General features: G+C 47.0%; 1 protein-coding gene across 3 annotated transcripts in view; it reads right to left on the bottom strand.

The window, feature by feature from the left end:
* Positions 1 to 245: 245 nt before the first annotated feature.
* The window catches only part of LOC146180450 (vasculin-like protein 1), a 158674-nt gene continuing 135957 nt past the window's right edge, over positions 246 to 22962 (bottom strand). For all 3 annotated transcript variants that reach the window (XM_084576041.1, XM_084576040.1, XM_084576039.1), the window contains 3 exons: positions 16270 to 16400; positions 15261 to 15363; positions 246 to 1374 (listed from right to left, as the gene is read on the bottom strand). In XM_084576041.1, the coding sequence (XP_084432167.1) occupies positions 1192 to 1374; positions 15261 to 15363; positions 16270 to 16400 (417 nt within the window). In that variant the 3' untranslated portion in view covers positions 246 to 1191. The remainder of the gene's footprint in view (positions 1375 to 15260; positions 15364 to 16269; positions 16401 to 22962) is intronic.

The raw sequence follows: 22962 nt of genomic DNA, 5'->3' as shown, positions 1-22962 counted from the left end.
TCGGTGCAATCTGTGGGCGGCCTAAAGATGTATCACAGCTGGAATAACAGCAGGACTACAGGACCACCTGTTAAATATGGGTAGAGAATGCAACTTGCACGTGTCTATTAAAATAATCTGCCAAATGGAAAATTCAGAACGCCAATGAACTGGCAGAGGCAACAATGCCCTCAGGCCATGAGTGTTACTGTGCAGCTCGTTTCCCTTTGTAGAGGAAACATGAAGAAAAGACTCGCTGGCAGTCATTAGGTTCATACTTTTTTTATTCAATCTTTTCAACAAGAGAGTGCTCAGTCAAATCACTTTTGGAAGGATGTCATTTACAAGAAACATAAAAAGTCGCTGTACAAAAGAGAGGGAGAAGGAAGGTGGGGTCTCTTGAGAGAGAGCATCGCCATGCCACCCTTCTGTTGCCGACTTGGTCGCATGGTGAAGGTGGTCACAGTCATCCCCACCTCAGGCCCATCTATGTACAGTCATGCCACACCCAAAAATCCAACTGGATGTGGCAACAAAGTGAGTGGGTGGTTGAGTTCACAGAACTGCACCCTCCTCCGACACACTCCCTTGGGGCACCTCAGAGAGAAGTGAACATAACAAAAATGTAGATGCATGCCTGCCGAGTAAAGCGTCCAAATGCAATCAGTTGTGCTCAACATGCAAAAACTGCACCAAGCCAAATCTTGCCACGATCCTCAGATTGGCATTTTATAAAAGGGCCACCAAAACTGGGGTGAGAAATCTGCTTACCAGGCGCACTGACTGGCACTACATTTCCTGGTGGTGGCGCCCAAACATGCAGCTACTGCTTAGAAACGTGCAATGGTGAGAGACTGACTGGCATGGCACATGGTTGCGTGAGAAAGACAGGCTCACAATGTCCAGCTCCAGCTGAGGAATGGAAACTTTTCAGCACACCACTTTGGTAAGGAGCCATAAATTGTGAAATGCCCAAGTCAGGCACGAAGCAGACATAGTCCACTGACACGCACCCCCCTGCTCGATGTTGGAAGGCCTTTGGCAGCCATTAGCCAGCATGACCACAAAGAAGGGGCCCATGGAAAAAAAGAGCCCCACAGCGAAGAAACGGGGGCAGACAGCACCACCCAAAGACCACAATTTGACAAAGCAGGCAGCGTCTCTCTCGGGGAGGCCCAGTGGAGCAGCGAGCAAAGCTGGCAGTGTGCTTCATCAGTCACCGTCCGAGTCTGTGTCGGACGAAGATGAGGAGCTCCAGCCGTTCCCCATCACCAGACCGGCATACACCTGGCTGCAAGCACGCCGGGGACTCCACAGGGAGGCACGGTCCGGCAGTGCTGTTGTGGCGACAGTGCGCTGGGTGTTGCCGTTGCGCTGCTGCTGTTTCTCCTGCCGCTGCACCATCACAATCAAACACTCAGCACAAACTTTTCTCACAGAAGAAAGCACAGTGAATCGAGTAGCATTGCTTCTGAAGCACAAATACATACGATACCAGGTTTGGTTCAGCTTGTGGGGTTTAATGTCCTAACGCAACTCGGGCTATGAGAAACACCGTAGAGGAGAACTTGAGAAATTTCAACCACATTTAATGTGCACCAACATCGCACAGCACACAGATGTCTAGCTATCCGCCTCCATCGAAAACTGGCCACAGCGAAGAAGAATGACACCACACAACGGCACCAACCACTGCATATTAAAAAAAAAAGGCTAGCATTCAGACCGAGACGAAGAGATAGAAGAATTATCCATGCTGTGTTGTACCTCTTGATCACCATCTGAAACGCTTTACATAAGCACAGCCTCATTAATACAATCCTGGTTCACAAAATTTCCCACTTCACAGAATACGTAACTTGGTTTCCTAGCCACTAAGACAAACCCTCGATGTATAACACAAATACTGACCGAGAGCAGATCATATGACCTGAATGAAGAAGCGCCACTTGCCATAGTGGCTTCTCTGTAGTGCTTGGATGCGGGGGCCAAGCTTAAAAAAAAAATACCATACCAGTGCAGACTTTCATGCAGGAAGGCTATATTAAGCGAATGTAGTGGCTTCTTCGCAGTGCTCATGAGAAATGGAGAAACTACAATGATACACTTGCATGCAACTTGGTCAGTCAAGGGAATGCAGCAGGAAGAGCCCCAATGCCCTCAGAATTCATTAGCAACAGGGGTGCGGGGTCAAAACATCTGGAAATAATGAACAAGCAATCCTGGGAATTTCCTCCTTTACTGTCAGCAGACTGGACTGAATGGGATGTCTCGGCAGCGCTGAGCACAACTTAAATATAATTCTACAAGCGCTGGAAAAGGAGCTGTTCAGACTTTGTGCCAAAAACACTACAATCAGACACAAGTCAAGCGGCTTTGGCTTTCCACGCCCTCAGCCAATAATGCCATTACATCACAGCCAAGAAACCACCTTGCATGTAGGAGTAGTACATAGAACAGTCTTTAAAGACGGTGCAATTTCCCGCAGTAACAAAAACTGTCAGTCACCACGTGATGAACCCGTTGGGGTGCAACACAAAAAGGAAAATGATTAGCATGCTAACAAAGAAACAGCAATGCAAATGTGAATGAATGCGGCAGCTCAGCAAAAAGCAAACAGCCAGATGTGCCAGAGTAAAGAAGTATATTTTATTGTCACTACAGTTGTTGACTGTAGTGCATTTATTGCACAAGTTGTGACAGATGACAATGAATCGAAAAATTGAAGAGGATGAAACACTGTACCAAGCAGCATGCTCTCGTATTCATTTGCTGGGTGTCCAAAAGCTTTGCGGCCATATGAGAGTTCTTGGGAAGGTCTGTGCTGAGCGGCGTGCTTCAAGCATTCACAGGGAAGGCCAGTCCCTCTTTTAATGCTCGTGACTTCATAAAGCATCATTTAATCTGGCGTTCTCACTACTCTTCCCCAGTGTGCACTGCGACTGCTGTTAAAATGTAACTCTGGGATTCTTCTTTTTTTAATATGTTGAGTTCCTTAGAGTACCCTCTCCACGGTACAAAAACATTTTCACAGACTGCAGAGTATAGTGTCTTAAAGGCCACAGAAAGGGGGGTCGTAAGGTCACCAATAAATGTGTTCAATGTGTAAAAGAATGCTTCTGAGCAATCTCCCGAAGTATAATTCATTGAAACAAAGCCAACAATTTTACAGTTAAACCTCGATATAACGAAGTCGGTAAAATCGGCACTTGAATTCGTTACACTGAAATTTTGTTACGTTGAAATTAGGCTCATAGCATGCAAATAAAATTCTCAAATGGTGTTGCTGGTGCAAAGCACGCATGGAAGAACTTTTATTTGTGGGTAAAGTAGTCCGTCACTTTCTTTTGAGTCTTCTTTGCATTCAACAACGGCATTGCGCACCGTTCATAGGCCCACAACGACCGCATAGCCTCTTCCTCTCCTGTAGAGCCCGCGAAGCGCCTCAGTACATCAATCGCATTGACTACTTCACGGGAGGTGGGGACGTCGCCACACTCATATCCTGATTGTCCGTTTCGTCGTCACTCTCGCCTTGAAATTCCCGAACCACATCGTTCAGGATCGATTCTGTGGTCACCTCTTCTGTCGCGAGGACACATGAATCACCAAGAACGAAATTGTCGATCTCGACGCCCTCTGGCACAGCACCACCACTGCGAAGGCGCTCCCAAGACTCCTGAAGTGCCTGCGCTTCTGTTGTTTCAAGCGTGGACAAACCACCTTCAGGTAGAGCTGCTGCGGAAGCGTCTGCTCCAAGGCCTGCTTTTTGAAAACAGTTTTCAATGATTTTCTTTGGCATTACTTTCCAGGATGCAGACAGCATCTCGAGCGCTTGAAACAAATAAACTTTCATTGACCGTTCCAGCCGAATGTCGAGGAGCAGCCTGTCAACTAATCTTCGGCGATAAGCCCATTTCAAACTGTTAATTATGCCCTGATCGAGCGGTTGGATGAGTGGTGTGCAGTTGGGTGGGAGAAACTGCAGTTCCACATGTGCAAGCTCCAAGTCGTCAACGTGATGTGCAGAACAGTTGTCGAGGATGAGCCACACGTGGTGTCCGCATTCTTTCATGTCCTCTTCAAGATCTTGCAGCCAACTGCGGAAAATACTGCGGGTCATCAATGCTTTTTTCAAGGCAAGGCAATCTCGAGTTGCCGCGAATTCTTAAAGCAGTGCAGTTTTTTGCTGCGCCCTATAACAAGCGGCAAACGCTTGTCACTTCCATCCATGTTGGCGCACAGGAGGACTGTGATCCGTAGCTTGCTATGCTTGCCGCCATGGCAACGATCACCTTTCAAAGCCAGTGTGTGATTAGGCAGCATCTGGTAGAACAATGCCGTTTCGTCGGAGTTATATATTGCTACGGACGACAAGGAAGAAGAAGCGGGCAGTGGCGCGGGCAGGAGCGCTTGCGCTAGGCCCGCGAACATTCATTAAACCTCATCTACCATCGTCATCGGTCATGTTCTGTCTCCTGTCTTCACCGGCTTGCCGCTTCGTAACATTTGGTGGAGGTGCGGGGTATGGCATCCCCATCCTCGCCTTGGAGCATCGACACCATCTTCAAGCCGGGACCATCACTGAGGGCCCAGGGACATCGCCGAGCAGCTTCGCCCCAGCCCTTCAAGCCCAGACCTGAACAACTACCACCGCCCAGCCCCCAGCCCGGACCTGAAGACAAGGAGAACAGACATACCGATCAGAATCGAGATGAAGGACCCGAAAGACCCGAAGGAACCGATGGACACGAACACGCAACCCCCGCCCAAGCTGCCCGACGTGACCTCGAGCCATTGGTCCCATGGACTCTGGTGACGGATGGTTGACAGCTCCAAGGGAGGCGGATCACCCACGCATCAGACATTGTACCGGCAAGCCGTTCTATTCTTCCTTCTTCCTCTTCAAGCATTCAGACACGCCCATCATCATGCCATAAACTTCCTCGTCCACGATCAGGACGATCGCTCGGTGGCCCCGGGTCATGCTACGGACGACAAGGAAGAAGAAGCGGGCAGTAGCGCGGGCAGGAGCGCTCGCGCTAGGCCCGCGAACATTCATTAAACGTCATCTACCATCGTCATCGGTCATGATCTGTCTCCTGTCTTCATCGGCTTGCGGCTTCGTAACAAGCTGAACTACCCCGTAACAATATGTCTGCCGGATCGTAGCGCTCGAGGATATCTGGCACTGCGTTCGTAATCCAGGCAGCCGATTCTGTTGCATCAACCGATGACGACTCACCGCTCAAGCTTTTGCCAACAATCGAGTGTCGAGCCTTAAACCTATGCAGCCAGGAAGTCATCGCGACCAAGCAGGCATGCGAAATCCTTTGCTTTTTGTTGTAGGACCGCACCACCGATGGGAATGTTTTGCGCCCGGGCTGACATGGACCACTTGAAAAACGGCTTTATCCACGTCTTCATAGGTTGCTGGCTTCATCATCATCGTCACATTTTTACTGCGCCGCCGCGCCAAGGTCGACCCACCTTGGCCGCACTGCACTTATTTTCAGGCTGTGTGCGCTTTGATGGGCGCAGCTCGCAACCACTCAGGATCGTGGTACACCTTTGTACAGGCATTGAGTCTTCAACTAAATTTCGTTACATTGAAAGTTTGCCGAAATTTACTTCGTTATAGGGGGGCTAAAAATATATTGTGTTCTATGCGCCCAAAGTTACTGAAACTGAAATACTTCGTTACATCGGGGATTTCGTTAAATTGAGGTTCGTTACATCGAGGTTGTACTGTGTTCACTTTTAAAAATGGCGTTTTTTGAAATTCGCAGACAGAGGGTGTGGTGCGTGCTAGTGAACTATGGAAGTATTCCTGAAATCAGTGATGTCATCAGCGTCAGGCTGTCATTTGCTGCAGCAACAGCCGGGAAGTTACAGGCACACTTCCGGTAACTGGTAAAGTAATCTGCTCGCGCACTGCATGAAGCCCCTGAGGAGTGCGCGAGGGAAGTTACTGCAGTGCAGGTTCATGCAGTGTGACACTGCATGAACCTGCACTGCAATAGTTCGTCTTCCCGCAGTGTGACACTGCATGAACCATGTGCGTGAAAGCATTGACTTCCCTCACATGGTTCATGCAGTGTCACACTGCGGGAAGACGAACTATTCTGAAGCATGTCAACGCCTGCCAGCAGTTGTTGCTAATTTGCTCTCCAACAGTTGGTCAACAACGTGTCACACCATGAAAACTTGTTGCTCATTGCCACACCCTTGTCAGTAGGAGCTGCTCACTTCGACACACTTAGCCCAAATTCCTGCGCTATACGAGGGCCTACGAAAAATTAAACGTTGTTGTAGTGGTTATTTTATTATACAGTCGACGACCGATTTTTTGGACATGCTTGATTATTCGGACATTTTCCCGGCACCAGGACATACCTCATAAACTCAATGTATTACGCAGCTCAAAATTTCGGACACTGTAGAGAGGACTGTTCAATTTTTCAGACTTTTCAAGAGTCAACCAGACCAACTGCTGCGTCGCCGCCATCTTGCTTTATCTTTTACTCCTGTAGCCTCGAAACCGGTGTCGGCCGTGCCGTTCTTCAGCTGGATTGAGGCTATAGCAGCTTCCGCTTCTGCAACAGACCAGTGCTTCTTTTCTTTCTTTTGCTTCAGACCTCTAGATGGACCACTTTGACTGCTTGTTCATCTATTTTGTGCCGCGCACTTCACGTGCGTTGCCAAGCTTAGTGAATAGACCTAGCCGTGGTCGTGCTGCAGAAATGGGAAAACCACATTCTGTTGTTACTTTGGCTTGCATTTGACCGAATCGGCTTCAGTGCTTCAAGGAACTTTTAAAGAAATTTTTGTGTGCATGCGGCAGTGAGAAAGCACTCAACAGTGTCGGTGTTGTGACGACTGCATCGACGACCTTCGCACTGCAGGCGTCGAAATTTCCTCGACCGTCTCATTATCGGATTTCGCGGACGTGGACAAGTTGGAATTGTGTGCTGGGCTGACAGATCAAGAAATCATTTCCCAAGTGCTTGCGCAGTCTGAGATCGATGACGAGGACGACCCACCAGTCGACGCAAAGCCGAGTTGGGACCGCTTGCATAAGCAAACGGTCGCACCTCTTTCGTCGGCTAGGCAACACGACGACTCTCGCTGAAATTCAAGTGGACCTGCTAGCACGGAAGCGAACCATGGTACAAAAGAACATTCGCGACTTTTTCCGGCCTCAATAGTAAGCAATAAATTACCTTTTTTGAGGTACATTTGTTTTTTTAGAACTGCCCGATTTTTCGGACATTTTTGCAGTCCCTTGAGGGTCCGAAAATCGGTCATTGACTGTACACACAAAAGGAAGGAAAAGATGTTTGCCAGCCCTAATATCTGCTATCTGAAGCACATGAACTGGGGAGACGGAAATAAATTGATAGTGAGGAAATCAAAATCAAAGAGATGAGTTATAGGAAGAAAGAACAGGGTAGGTGAAAATAAAGAGAAATATATACACTATGGCACAATATACAGTAGTTTGCTTGAGGACCACCTGAAAAATTTCTTAGGTCACTTGAACACCCGACACATCGGGCAGGCCTCCACAATAGCCGTGTCCATGAACGAAAAATTAAATGGAAAAAGAGGTTTTCTTTCAGTCTGAACTTGCTTTAGTGACGAAGGAAGGCCTGTAAATGCTCGCGGGCTTCATACTTATGAAGCAACATATTTGTGCATGTTTTAAGTATCGCTTTCGTGAGTGCGAACCTGGCAACTATGATGAGAAAAATCGCAAAATTTAGCGAATGAAAACGACCCTTGAGCATAGTTTTGGCTGCAATGAACTGAAATCAACGATTGCTTACAACACAGGAGGCATGCACAATCGCCATAAAGCACCAGAGTGACTTGGTCTGCTGACCAATAGTGCAAATGACCGGCAAGAGTTGCCGGCGATACTTATGAGGAGCAAATTAGGCCGATTCAGGACAGTCGCCAAATGCACATCTTGTCGAGCTTACTTTATTATGAGGTGGGCTTCCCATGCGATGACGAAAGATGAACCTTTATTACAACGGTAAGGCCGCTGACCCGTTCCAAAGTGTCGTCTATAGTGCAGTCCACTAAAACCGAATAAGCCTAGTAACGAGTATGGCAGGCACTGCTGCCGGAAGCTCTGTACTCAGGCAGACATTTGCTACTGTTGCACGAGTATAGCAGGCAGTCTTTATGATCACATTTGTCTTTTCTGCTGCGAATGCGTACTCTGTATGAAACCAAGCAGTGCATCCCTGCTGCGCCACTCCATGGTCTTGGCTGCGGCGATGGAGGACACACTTTCTTCCGCAAGCCCAGCATCACCGCTTAACGTCAGCCGGCCATCGCTGAGCCATCTGCAGCAGCCTTCACAAGCTTTAGTAAATGAAAATGGCGATCGAGTGAGCTGTAATTGACAACTGCTTACATTGCAGGATGCTCATACAATCTCCACGAAGCGCCGGTGTGACCCCATCCCCAGCAAACATAAGCCGTCACCATGACGACGTATACATAAATCCGATCACAGTCAATTATCTGATTAACACTGCCGCATCTCAATTTTTATTGGTGGCTCCAGAGCCATTCGTTGTGTTTTGCTCGGCTGCTTCCTCAGGTCGGGCCCATGTCGGAGAGAAGCCGTAGTAGGAAAACAGACAAAGCAAGTGGAGCCGCTGAAACCGGCGTTCAAACCAGAAGTAAACAAACCAACTAGTACTCGGGGACGTGTTTGTGGGTAGAGCGTAGTCCTGGCCTGTAATCTGTATTTTTTTCGCTTTCGTTGAGGCGTGCTCTGGCATATGAGCTGAGAGGGAAAATTCAGGCGTCATTTTCAATCACAGCTTGCGCTGGTTCTGTTCAAGCTAGATCAATAATTCCAGCGTGGAGCTGACGGATCATTCGACATCTATCAGCATTCTGACATCTCTTAGCCTCGGTGACCGACCCCCCGTCCATGATTTTTCAATATTCTGGCAGCCTGGGGATATGTATTCGTCCTTTGATGTAGTTGCGGTAGGAAGCCATAGAGTCTGTGATTATATAGGTGCAGGTGGTATGCGTGGCGGCTAAAGCAAATGGTCACCTCCTCCATATTGTCCCTTCCTCCTTTGAGTGGGTCTTTAATGCGTGACATGACTCCTAAAGCTATATTTCGTAATTTATGACCAAATGTCATGAAATTAGATATTAGAGTTGGTTTCCTGTGGAGATTTCAAATATGTGAATCTTTTTCCAGTAGGTCAATTAGAACAATTAATCACTCAAAATTTGCATAAAACCAACCAAAATATAACTGCACAATCAAAATGTGCATCAACAGGTGAATAGATACTATAAACCGTAAGAAACACAATGTTGGGGGTAATTTTTTTCTGTAACAAATATTAGCGAATCTACACCAAGTCCGAGCTCGTCATTGCAAACATGGGCATCCTAGTGTATGATCTAGAGCAGAATGAAAAATATAAAAGCACTAATTTTAAAACCTGCCCCTAACATGGAATGCTCAAATTTCTTGGCTACATAGCAAAACAAAAATTATTATTCTCTCCGCCTTGAAGGCAAAGATATCAATGCAGTAGCTAAAAGTGAAAAAAGAGAAAAAAAAAGAACTCATTTTCTAATAAAAAAAAAAAACGACAAAACATAGGAAGCTCTTGAAGTTAGGAGGGTAGATGTGTAGGCCAGTTGGTGAGACATAAGGAAAATAAAACCGCAGCAGGCATAGGGCGGAGGGAGGAGACTACACAGGGCGGTACTGGCAACTGAAAAGCATATTGAAAATACAAGGGCTTTTAAAGACAGATGGCACATGTGACCCTACAATCAGGCAAAGTAGAATGAAACCTGCAAACCAACCCAGACCATCGGCGAAACTTAAAAGACAACAATCAGCACGTGGAAGTTGATAAAAGGGTGATAACAGGATCTGTAAAAAGGAAATCATTACAAAGGAATCTGAACAACCGACAGCAGCACATGAAGGAAAAGACAAAAATCCTTGCACGAGGTGAGCATGAAAAGAAACCAAAACAAAAGATTCCAAAACTTAAACATCCGACAACCGCAGGAGACAACCGCCATCTGTATTTAAAAGCCTACAAATTTTCAATAAACTTTTCAGTTGCCAGTACCGCCCTGTGTAGTCTCCTCCCTCCGTCCTGTGCTTGCTGCGGTTTTATTTTCCTTATGTCTCACCAACTGGCCTACACATCTACCCTCCTAAGTTATGTGTCCTCTGACGTAAGCTCTTTTATGTTTCTTTGCCCCCTGAAGATCAGTGTGCAATTATAGCATCTTCAACCTGTAGAGCCAGGGCTTATGCCTTTTGCCTGCGAAATAATACCTGCCCCTATGATCCAGGTAGAACGAAAGGAAGAAGATGGTTTGCACGGTATGAAGAACTGAACAAGGGTAAATGGGGTACGCCTCAGTTCGCAGATGAGCCAACGTTTCGACAAGTGGACTTGTCTTCGTCTGGGCATAAAAAAGAAGCCCTCCAGAGTCACCGCCCATTTAAAAAAGGGCGGTGACTCTTAAATTTTCAAGATTCCCCTTGGTTGTGGGCGTGTTTATATTGGACAAACTGGTAGGTGCTTAAATGACTGTTTACGAGAGCACGTGCTTTCCTTAGGGGGAGGCGGGAGCTTCGAATTTGCCGCAGTTGTCGGTGCTGTTGCCCACAGCTCAGCCAGACTGAGATTATAAGAAGAAGAAAGGGACAACTTGAAAGAGCGATTGTAGAAGCAGTTGCCATGCTGTGTTCGCATCCAGATGATTGTGTTAGCTCACCTTCTGTCCCTCTCCTCCAAAAAGAACTAGGTTTCCTTGTCATGTGACCTTTTGGGTGCTTTTCTTTCCTCCTACTTGCATTTGCTTTTCTTGTACTGCGGTTTACATGCATCCACTTTCTCCCACAGTTGTCGGTAGTTTAAGTTTTGGTTTCTTTTCACGCTCACCTCGTGCGGGGATTTTTATATCTGTTCCTTTATTTGTCGTTGACGGTTGTTCAGATTCCTTTGTAATGACTTCCTTTTTACAGATCCTGTTTGTTATCACCCTTTTATCAACTTTCACATGCTGATTGTTGTCTTAAGTTTCGCTGATGGTCTTGGTTGGTTTGCATGTTTCATTCCACTCTGCTGATTGTAGGGTCACATGTGCCATCTGTCTTTAAAAGCCCTTGTATTTTCAATAAACTTTTCAGTTCCCAGTACTGCCCTGTATAGTCTCCTCCCTCCGCCCTGTGTCTGCTGCGGTTTTATTTTCCGTAAAGCTCTTGAAGCCTAAGTAGTCAGTTTGACTATGGCTAACTGAAATGGTGCTTTCCAAAAGCGTGCTGCATGTCTGTAGTGGCTTCCTTGCAGATGCCGTGGTGTTTCGCTTCTTGCTTGGCATTCCAAGGTTGAGGTGCAACTCTTTCAATATTGCTGCGGAAGTGAAGAAGCTCGTTGCTATATTGAGTGCTCTCCTACTGGCATTGCTCAAGAAGAGATCACTCATAAATGGCCAACAGCGATCCATTGGAGCAGTCTTTAGCACCCACTGTACGGCCCCATGAGCTCAGTCCTGGAGAGCAGTGAATACGGTCAGGCACCGTCATCCGATACTGTGTGGCTGACCATCACTGCTCCTTCATACCCTGCGAGTCTTCATGCTTTGCGACTAGGTCAGCTTGCCTGCACAGCCAATCCATTGTGCCTTGGAATAAGGTTTTGCAAGCTTGTGCATTTCTGGACGTGGTTGGTACAGTTTTCGTTTCCTACAGAAATGTACCCATATACTTCTTACTGCAGTGCGAGAAAAGTGTGGCCATCCAGGGTGATGTCGTTGCAGTGACCTTTGGAAAAGGATAACAGCCCTTCAACCTCCACTCACAACTAGTGCAGAAGCACGACATAATTGAGAGCTAGTCCTGTCAACAGCTCAATGCTTGTACCAATGAGAGATGAGTGTCATCCAGGAGCCGTCATGTGTTGTGGCCAGAATTGGCCGGGTGATAGGCAAGTTCTCGGCACCGGCACAAAGACACCACTCGTAGAGGGCCACCTCCTTATAGGCACCTTGTCGAAACCGTTTGCACCCACTGTCAAGTGAGCCCTTTTCTTTGTCGAAATTCTCGGCAGAACGGATGATCGTCGACACCGTTGCGATAGTGCATATTTCTTAACCAAGTCACACACTTCCTTACCGTCTTTGTAGTCGTTCACGATACTGCACTTCGTCTCCAAATCGATAACCGTGCGCTTTCTTTTCACCGGCAGTGCCGTCTAATAATCAGAGAGCGGATCAGCCATCTTCCGTTTCGGCGGTGGTTCAAACGAGATAGAGCAACCACGTAGCCAGGAACGACTTCGACGCAATCGGTTAACACAAAAACCAAATCCGTTGGCAGAACTGTGCAGAATAAGGGGCGAGCGAGCAGATCAGCGCTGTCAGTGTGTTGGCGAGGTCCATTCGTGTTTCGGAGGGTGGTGCGGCATAGAGCTATGGGCGCAGCCCATTTGTGTTCAGAAGGGGGTGGAAGGGCGGCGGTAGAGAAGCGCGCGAGGCTGGCAATACGGAGAAGGCCGGAAAACAGATTTTATTGTATGAGTGTGCGGCGGGGAGGGTACAGCCGCTAGAATTTCTCTTCTTTTTTTCTTTTCAAGGATTCGCATTCCACTACCTTTTGGCTCGAACATTCAAGAGCCAGACTTCATTGTTCATTGTTAGAGTGCCAGCGCTCGTCAGGTTGTGCTGGCCTTGTTTTCACTTTATCATGTCGGGTTTGGGATGGGCACCGTCCAATGCCACACAATCAATGGAACGCGTGATAGTGCGAACACCTTTTGAAGGGAATGGTGCTTAAAGCCGGTGTCATGATCGCGACTGACCGCGTGCTTTTTTTTCATGACTCATGGATAGAAGGATGGATGGCTGTGGCAAAAAAGAAAAGTTTCCTGCGTAATGATTGGTTTTCATGTGGAAACGCGTAGCGACCATCTGACACCATAGCCTTTCCTGGCCGTTGGTTGAGACTGTGCAGACAGAAATATTATCCGTATTTAGCAAGTATTTAGGAAGTATTAGCAAGTACTTAGTTGCAAGCTTCAATGATTGCGCAGAAGAGGAGAGCACGAAGCCGCCGCCAACCCCTATTCTCCGGTGCCTCCATTTCGGCTTGATCCTCTCTTCCATGATTTTACCTGGTTTCATCTTCTCTCCCCGTTGTGGACATGTGCAGCCTCAAACTATGCCTCCCTATTGTGGAGGCCTTTAGCCATGTACCGGGCGCCAAGCCGCCTGGATGCAGCGGCGCATAGTTCGAATTATCTGTAGTGCAACCGACTCGCGTTTGAATTGAAGGTCATTTTATACACCTCTATGAAGCTGCACCAGACCAGGTAGTGTAGTTCGAATTATAGAGGTTCGAATTAATGAGCTTTCACTGTAGTTGTAGTTATCAAAAGGTTCATCCCTATGCCCCTAAGGCACTGATCGCAAAAGAAACCATCGCAGTAACGAACGCCTCATATTTTGGCTCGTTTGCTTTCTTTGATGCTTCATCCTGCTGCACCTATGCACTGCAGCAAAGCAACTATGACGGGGGAGCGCCGCTGATTAGTTTTTCATGTCTCGAGCGCTAGTTAGGTTATGTCCAGTTGTTCGCAAACATATTATACGACCACAGTTTGTTGAAATAACGTAATAACCAGGAAATCGCGTTTTCCGAGAACATATTAACCGGGAGAAAAATACAGTACAACCTCGATAATTCGAACTCGGTTAATTCGAAATCCCGGATAATTCGAAGGTTTTCTGCGGTCCCGTATTTTCCAATGTAAATTTGGCCGGATAATTCGAACAGGCGGCCTGCGCCAGCCCGGTTAATTCGAAAATTTGGACTGCTATGCGACCATGCCTGATCCATGTTTCGCCGCAAACCCGGCGAAACAACGGCCCTATGGAGCCGCGAGGCAAAGCCACATAGTAATGGTGATGATTTATAGGCGAAGCACCCCAGCCGGAGCACTCTCTGCACAAAAATCGGTCCACAGTGCGCCTCGCGCACCGCCGAAACACGCGCCTGCAGAGGAGAAGACGTGCTTCACTGCAACACGGCGGGCATACCGGTTTTTATCACGTGACCTCGCCCCCACTCCATCCCTTGGTGTGCTTCGCCCACTCTTCCCCCGTGCCTCCGACGCTGCAAGTACGCCACCACCACCGCCGCACCGGTCTCGCCTGCGCCATTTCTTTGTGTTGTGCGCTGTGGTTAGGGGTCGGCTACTGTGCAGTTTTTTTAGGCGGGACTGTGCAGAAGTGCTAGCTTTGTGACCGTAGCAGTGCAGAAATGCCAAAGTACAAGACTTTAACGCTGCAGCAGAAGTTCTGCTTGATCAAGGAAGCAGGCAAGAGCGCTTGTTCGAAGACCGAGTTGGCCAAAAGGCATGGCGTGAGCAACAAGTCAAAAATACTAGAGGCTTACGGCAAGACCTATTCTTCGAAGCGGTCACGAGTGCGGGCTCCCACGTATCAAGATGTGGAAGCTGCTCTGCTTCGCTGGCTGCAGAAAGCAAACGCTGCCCACCTTCCCGTCAATGGAACGCTACTGCGGGAGAAGGCCAACGACCTAGCTCTACAACTTGGAAGTTGTAGAGCTAGTGGAAGTTCAGAGGTGTTTCGTCTATTTGACCAACTCGAGAGCATGACCTTAGGAGCCGCAAACTACCGGACGCGGCAAACCAGCATCTCTGATTACTTTCAGTAGTAATTCAAAATATGCCGAATAAAGGTAACACGTTCCTGCAACGAATTTTTTTGCCTAAGTCTTATTTCTTGGTGTGTTCGGTTAATTCGAAAACCCGCTTAATTCGAAGATTTCTCGCGGTCCCGATGACTTCGAATTAACGAGGTTGTACTGTAGTGTAACTCTATGGGAGATGTTTTAGTGCCCACGATTTTGAACGTATGAAATGAGAAATCGTATGAACCGGGAACGTATCAACGAGGTTCTACAGTATACGAATATTCACACAGTCAAACAATGGAGCATATGCATATACGGTTCGCTACTGAAAATATTTTGATCTTTCTTCCTCCCACTCCTAGGAAGTCGCAGACCAGTTTCTAAGCAAGACGCCATTAACTCACACTTGTTCCCTGACACCCTCTTCCTTTCCACAAGTTGCTGTGGTATTCAGACCTTTCCACCAACCACCTACAAGGTGCCGCTTTTGTGCACTTTCCTCCCGAGGGACCAAGTGCAGTAAGGAAAGAGCATGCAAGATACCCACCATTTTGGTGAGGTACTGGAACTCGCGGAGCTCATCTTCAGTGAGTGGTGCGTATGCGTCATCATCCGAGGCCTCCTCCTTCCAGCCCATCTCCCGCAGCAGCCTGCAGGAAGAACATCTCTGTGTTCACCCTCCTTTAAAACGCTGCCAAACTTTTCCTTTCTTCCAAATGCAACAATTGGTTTTGCTAGGCTAGAGGTTTGAGCCCCTACCTCCCATGTGGCTCTTCCCTGGCCAGCTCATCTGGACATTCTCTGGCTGAAGCTACCCTGCTGCAAGTCTCTCTAAAAATCATTTTGTCTCCTGAATGTGGCAAGCTTTATCAGCAAAAGATGGAGAATTTGTTTCCAACACCTCACAGCATTTAGAAATGGAAATATTTTGTTCCCGCCACTCAATGAGTGGCGAGATGCGTAGCTGCCAAAACTGTCTTCCGCTGCTCACCTTTAAAAAAAAATGTCACCCAAACAGAAAGGAAAAGGATGTACCATATGCTCAAAACTTTGGCCCCATGGTGCTTTTAAGATTCTCCGCATCTAATCACAGTAATAAAATGTTTATTACTGCTGTCAGCTTAAACAATAATTTTACAATCGCAGCTTGGCAGAGCCAAGCCATCACAAGAGCCCAAACCTAGGGATGCATCAAAGCAACTGCTAACAGTCCATTTCACTCCAGGTGTCGAGCACAAGGAAAATCTGCACATTTGCATAGCATTATGTATTTCAAGGACCCGCCAAGGGTGCTCTAATTTGTAATTAAAATGTGTACCACCACATAAAAGGGGGATGCATAACCAAGGTGGGGTTGTAGGCACAAGAATTTTGCAGAAAAATGCTGGACCCTGTATGGGCTGCACCCTCATCAGTACTGCGGAAAAAAAAAGCACAGTTCCAGAGCTGGCCCCTCTTCAAAATTAATCATGCTTACCTTTCTGCCTCCCCAACCCCACCTGGATCATCACTGCCTCATCAGCCAGTGACACCCTTAATTCTGCACTGGGACGTACCTCTGCTCTGCCTCCAGGGAGCTCGAAAGGGGCGGGTGCTCAGGTGTCTCCAATGACAGCTTGCCCACATCGCAAGAAGACGACTCCAGGTCAGCGCCACGGTGGTCACAACTGCTGTCACTATCATCCACCTGCACCACAATTGCAGAAGGGCACCCGATATGCAGCGCTTTCAATTCTTCAATATTTTCGGTGTCTTCTTTCAGTTTTTACTCTTTCGTGTGTACAGGCTGTCATAATGCATGAACACTATGTGTGCTTAACCGACAGCATTTTGGTCGTGTTGTTCGAAAGATAATGATTCAGTCAGGCTATTCCAATATCTCGATTGGCATCCATGAGCAAACACTTCCCTCATTTCCGAAGCAGGAAATGAGGGAAAAAAAACTGTGCAAAACACACGCTGCTATTAGGCTCTGAAAGCATCTTACCAAATCGGTCACTTATGGCTGGCTGCCAGCGTCGACTGCTTGCGGCCTGGTGCCATTTCAAAAAGGTCATGCATTTAGGCCTAGCCTGATTAGCGCAGTTTCGTCATCATAACCACAGTTTAAAATGGGAGAAATTAAGATTCGAGCGTAAGACTACCTAAAAAAAGAAGAACAAAATATGAGGCACACCAGTAACGCAGCATCCTGTTATCTGCAATCGGTGCCAAAGTGCCAACGCTCTGCGACGGGCCGATAACGGAGTGGCCGGTGTGACGAGGACTGCAAACAATTTCCTTGAGGCGATTCCTGACATGTACAGGCAGCACAATCACGACAGTGCTGATGAAGAAGTGATACCTAAGCAGTTTTAACTGGTTTGACAGATCGAGCACTAAGAAAAGTTAGTGGCGCAATGGCAGCAGCGGTCGCGAAACAGCAACATGCGCACCATGTGGAATCGCAAACCCTGTCAAAATAAACCTGTTTTCGAGTGCAGGGGGGCAAATATCTATACTGTAAACGGCGTATCCACATCAAAAACCAAGCAGAACTTACTTTAATGAGTTACTGTTAGCCTTGGAAATAAAAAAAATATGCCGAAAACATTCTTCCCCGATTTCTCAAGATTGCATTTTGGACACAGTCAGCATTTTGGAGGAGTGATATTCCCGGTTCTACGTCAGCTATTACTCTTATCTGTTCTTTGCTTAAAAGATAAACTATTAAGCTCTACAGTAACACTACTTTTTAACTACTGCTTGTTTATAAAAATTATCAAAACAAATCATTTGTCTGTCTCCAAAATGAGCTTTTTCTTTGGCAAGTTCGACAAAGCATAACTTTGACCCAAATCCCCCTAGAATGCTCATTTACGCCTTATTGAGGTTCTTTGTGATTCTAGATCATTTCTTCTCAATCTTCTCCACAAGGTCTAATTCTGAACTAAAGTGATAAAACCTGGCATACTTGTGCAGTTTCTGATGCCGATTCCAAATATGTAATTATTTTTTGACGTTGCAAGCAGTTTTTTGATTGAATGCTTACAATCAAATCCTGATATAACAAACCCGTGGGACCGCAAAAAATCATTCCCTATATTGAAATATCGTTGTAATAAAAAATCTGCGATTATAAGCCAGTGGTCCAACCTAGGTATGAAAATGACGTACCTTGGCAGTAGGCTCGTAAGTAGACAGCAAAAACCTCAAATGAAAATGTTGCACTAACTTCGAAGCTGATTTATTTGAAGAAATCAATTATTTTCTTCTGCCGTGTGCAGCAAACACGAACACGCACTACATTGCACCACTACAGCACATAAACCTTCCACTTTGTACAACACCGCATCAGGTGCGTGACTGCACCGAGCAATGAAAGTATGGGCTTTGCCCATGTGCAAAAAAACATCAGAGTTCTATATGCGTCATCTTCAGTGCTCCCTGAAGTTTCAACATCTTGCCTCGATCTATCAAAATGATCGAGGCAGTCGGTGAGGCAATGCTAGCCGTCTGCTGAGGCAGATTCGCTTCTTCCCTCCATCAATTTCTGGCAGTGATAGCTTCGTTTCTATCTTCTTGGCACCATCGCTGGCTGCAAACACCGTCAGATTTCGCACAAACTTCGCAATCGGATAATCCGTGACAAAAAAAAAAAAAAGAAAAAGACATACGGCACGAACAACCTGATGATGACAGCTGATGGCGCTGATGATGACAGCCCACGGACTATAGACCCTTATATCAAAGGTGCTGCCATCTTAGGTATGTGACACCATCTAGCAGCCAAGTTGACAACAACCGCCATGCTGGTATTTGTGGTCCCATCCGCAGAAAAGGCGACAAGTAGCACACATCAGCATTTCAGAGCTTTCACGTGCAAATTTTTGCACTCTGAAAGTACTTGGCTGAAAGAAAAAAGCTTTTCAGCAGCAGCCAAGCCATTCGATCAAAAATGACCAAAATTTATGCTCCCGATCGGGTCAGCCGAAGCCAAGCCTGATTGCAATTAGTGTGTAACATTTATGTGGAGAGAGGCGGTGGCAGTGGGGTGACACTCCCACAGAAGCAATGGGGCAGAAAAATCGCTGGTGACACTAGCGGCTCCTGTTTTTTCGGTGGTAAACACTCGGATCACTTAATTGCCTGTACCCACCCGAGAGTAGAACAAGTTATATAATGCGTTAAATTGCTATATTTTGCCATTATTAGCACTGAACAAATTATTAGCAATGTGTACGACCGATAAAAACCTCAGATTTTACCTGCAATTGAAACGCATTGATGTTCACTTCGAAATTGCGCAAGACCCTCTTGCCGCAACAAGCCAATCTAATTCGTTATGGCAGCGGGCGTGTTGGGAGTGCCTACCGCAGTTGTACCACTGCTGCTCGTTTTTTTATACGTTTTGTCGCGTGCTGCTCTCACACAGCACTTCCGCATACCGTATTTACTTGCATAATGATCGCACCCCTGAATTTTGAGGTCAAAATTCCATTTTTTTAAATTCCCCGCGTAATGATCGCACCCCGAACATGGAGCCGCCTGGTGGTTTATCTGCAGTCATCCCGCAGCGAATGCATTCCGACGAGTTCCCAACCTAGTCTAGTAACGTTGGAGTTCCCATGATTCCATGCTTTGCGGCGTTCGCCATTTTGCAATTCGGCAGCGTCGTAGCGTGCTTTGTGTTTTTGTGCGAGTTCACGCCATTTCACCATGGGGCGGTATGCCAGTTACACCGCCGCGTTCAAGCTCAAGGCTGTCGACCATGCACTGGAGCATGGCAACCGCGCTGCTGGCAGGCATTTCGGCGTGGACGAAATGAGGATACGCTATTGGAAGAAGCAGCGCGAGAAGCTGATGGCTACGAACAAGACACGGCGGGCTTTCCGTGGACCCAAAACGGGCAAGTTCCCTCGTGTTGAGGAGGCGGTCCTAGAATATGTGAGGGACCTGCGCAAGGATGGTTGTGCAGTGTCATTAGAAATGATACAGACGCAGGTGTGCACAACTGCCAGGAAGCTGGGAATCGCCGCAAAGGATTTCCGCGCTAGCTCTGGTTGGACGACTCGCTTTATGCGACGGAATGGACTTTCCCTGAGGTGGCGGACGTCGTTGTGCCAGCGGTTCCCAGCCGCGTATGAAAGCAAAGTGATAGACTTTCATCACTTCGTCACTAGGCTTCGCGAAAAATGCGGTTACCTCATGTCGCAAATTGGAAACGCCGATCAAACTCCACTGACGTTCGACATGCCCCGGAATACAACTGTGAACGAGAAGGGTGCTCGGAGCGTCCTCGTGAAGACGTCTGGAAGAAGACCAGGAGCATTTCTGCTTCCCTCGCTTCTGGTTTTGGACAGTTTTAGGGGTCACCTTGTGGACAGCGTGCGTGCCAAGCTGAAAGAGCTGCGCACGGACATTGCAGTCATTCCTGACGGCCTGACTTCGCTGCTGCAGCCTCTCGACGTGTCTTTGAACAAACCGTTCAAGGACAACGTTCGACGACTTTATGCTGAGTGGATGGCGATGGGCCAGCATGATTTGACGCCGAGCGGAAAGATTAGAAGGCCATCCGTGGAGATGCTGTGCTCGTGGATCACAGAAGCGTGGAGCAGTATCCCCGACGAGGTAGTGGCTAAGAGTTTTAAGAAGACAGGCATATCTAACGCTTTGGATGGAACGGAAGATGACTTCCTGTGGGATTGTGAAGATGCTCCCAGCGACGACACTGCCGTTTCCGATGAGTCGTGCAGCAGTGAAAGCGAGGATGGCGAGGATTCAGACTTTGATTAGAGTACTGATGAAAAAAAATAAATGGGCATTGTGCACTCCATGTGATGCTTAATGTGCGTGTTTATTGCGAAGGTAAGCCTTACTCAGCTTTTATTTTTGGTTGTAATCGAGATATATGTTCTAAGACGTCTGACCTGCAACTTGTTTGCGTTTTCGGTGCTCAAAAATTTTTTGTAGAAAATTTACCCCGCGTAATGATCGCACCCCGAAATTTGCATCAGTATTTAAAAAAAAAAAGTGCGATCATTATGCGAGTAAATACGGTATTTTGTTGAACACCTATATCTCGCGTATATTGGTTCTTCTCGTGTAGCACCTACGGCGCGTCAGTAAAAATGTAGCAGAATGCGCCTTGATGCGCGCCGCAGCCGCGAAAATGGTCGCACGCTAGCCAGGCAGCAACACAAAATACTCGACATGAACTGCATACTTTATTCAAATAAAACATCACTCTCGACATAGCACATACAAAAATGATGCGATTGGGCATGAGTATCATGACGGCAGTGGCTAAGCTTATGTGCATGCACAGGAGGCCTGACCTGATGAAACTGCACCACGACTGCATTTTCACTATAACCGTGTTAACAAATTCATTAAGGAATCGTACAAAAAAGCTCACCTAACGACAGCGCAATAAAACATTCCTGAATGTCCCGTCGTAGCGGCTTCAAGTAGTAACTGTCACCGGCCTAAGGTAGCTAACAGTGTCGCTATCATTTGTAATGGTTTCGCTAACGTAGCTAACGTTTTAGATGAAGTGCGAAAAATACCTCTGGCAGACAGGAAATGTAGCACATACACAATCTTTAGTAGCCAGTGCTGTCGCAAAGCTTCTTTGCACAATATCCCATTGAGTTGCTTTTTTTTCACTTCTCACTTTCAAAACACTTCCCAACGGTGCGCGCTACTTGCGGTGGCCGCCCGCGCCTGCCGCCGCACCAGCCGCACTCTCAGCTGATTCAAATGGATGGGAGGGGTGTATGTCACGTGGGGGCAGATAATTTTTCGCAACAAAATGCTTTGAAGTGCGCGTGGCTCGTTTCGAAATTAACCTGCGAACCTAAATGTATTGTACCCCATACTTCGGTAAGTGTGGAAATTATATTTGTATTAGGCCCAGCGCAACTTGTGTTTTGCCTCTGCAGCCGGTGCGCTGGTATTGTTCTGACAATAGCGGCGTTTATAGCGCGGACGTGGAACTCGCAACATGCCACCGGCCTGGCGGTGGTGCACCACTGGCCGCGAGGTCAGTGAAGCAAGGCAGGCCTGCTTTCGATCCTTAATGATTTCTAGACACAGGCTACCGTAACAACTTGAGCAATGAAAGCAAGCAAATTTAGCTGTTTCATGTCATGTTTAAGAGCAATGCGCATCGCGCTATTTGTTTGGTCAGCCAATCATTCATATGCTGTTTGCTGCTTGAGCGGCTATTGCAGGAGTTCTCACACCTCCGCTGGGGTTCTATTTTCAAGGATCCATTATCCATTCCGGATCCATTTACTCTGCCCTGGGCTACTTTTGTTGGGTGACAAAGTCGGGGCATTCGAACGTCCACTACTGGGCAATCGGATTTCAGCACTGCCTACATGACTCAACCATCAGTTTGCCGGTATGTGCGCGGAGTGGCATGACTGTTGTTGACGGCAGGAACTGCTATCCTGCAATTTCTTTGAGTGGCCGCTAGCTGCGTTTGTCTGATGCTGCCGTGATGCTGACATCCAGATGAAAGGGAAAATGGACAATTGATACTTATAGAATAGTGACCTTAAGTTATGTCCCACAATGACATCAGCAAAAGCTGCTTTTATCAACAATTATATAGTCCATTTGTCGTTGCAAGATTTGCTTACTTCAAGAAATCTCTGCTTTTCCCATGACCATATTCCCATTTATTATTGGCAGCAAAAGCTTAGGAAATTCGTGTTTTCAAAAAGAAAAAAAAAATGATATGTAGCACTGTTTCACTAAATAATAAGTTGTCAACCAATCTATTAGACATCGTTGTATTCTAAGTGGGGCATGTTCTTTCATACTTTCATAAACCTCGGGTAACTGCATCGAAATGTTTTTTTTTTTCCCAGGCGGCATTCATAAATATTTTCCGAAGGGAATATCATCCATTTGTTGCCCAAAGGCTATCATTGTTGCACTAATATTCAGTTTTTCCCATCCCTTTTCTACATACACAGTGTTCGAAAGAAAGGTTGCCAAGGCGAAACAATTTTGGTTGGGGCTTGAAATTCACAGACCTTCACCCAATTGAAAGAGTTGAAATTGGAACAGCGTAGAGCGACACAAGCACCTACCACTGCTGTTAATCTTTTATCTTCGGTTATTCCTCTCCTTTTGGTTGTTATTCTCTTGTTAGCTCGAAAAACTGAGTAAAGAAAAAAATTACAAGGGTTGAAGCTGCTGAACCGAAGATGGAGCAAAAGCATTAGCTGCAAGTGACCGAGCGTTCTTCTTTAAGC

This window comes from Amblyomma maculatum, chromosome 8, assembly GCF_055883805.1.
Source record: "Amblyomma maculatum isolate TAMU_Amacu chromosome 8, ASM5588380v1, whole genome shotgun sequence".
Classification (NCBI taxonomy): Eukaryota; Metazoa; Arthropoda; class Arachnida; order Ixodida; family Ixodidae; genus Amblyomma; species Amblyomma maculatum.
This window is presented reverse-complemented; position numbering and strand designations above follow the sequence as displayed.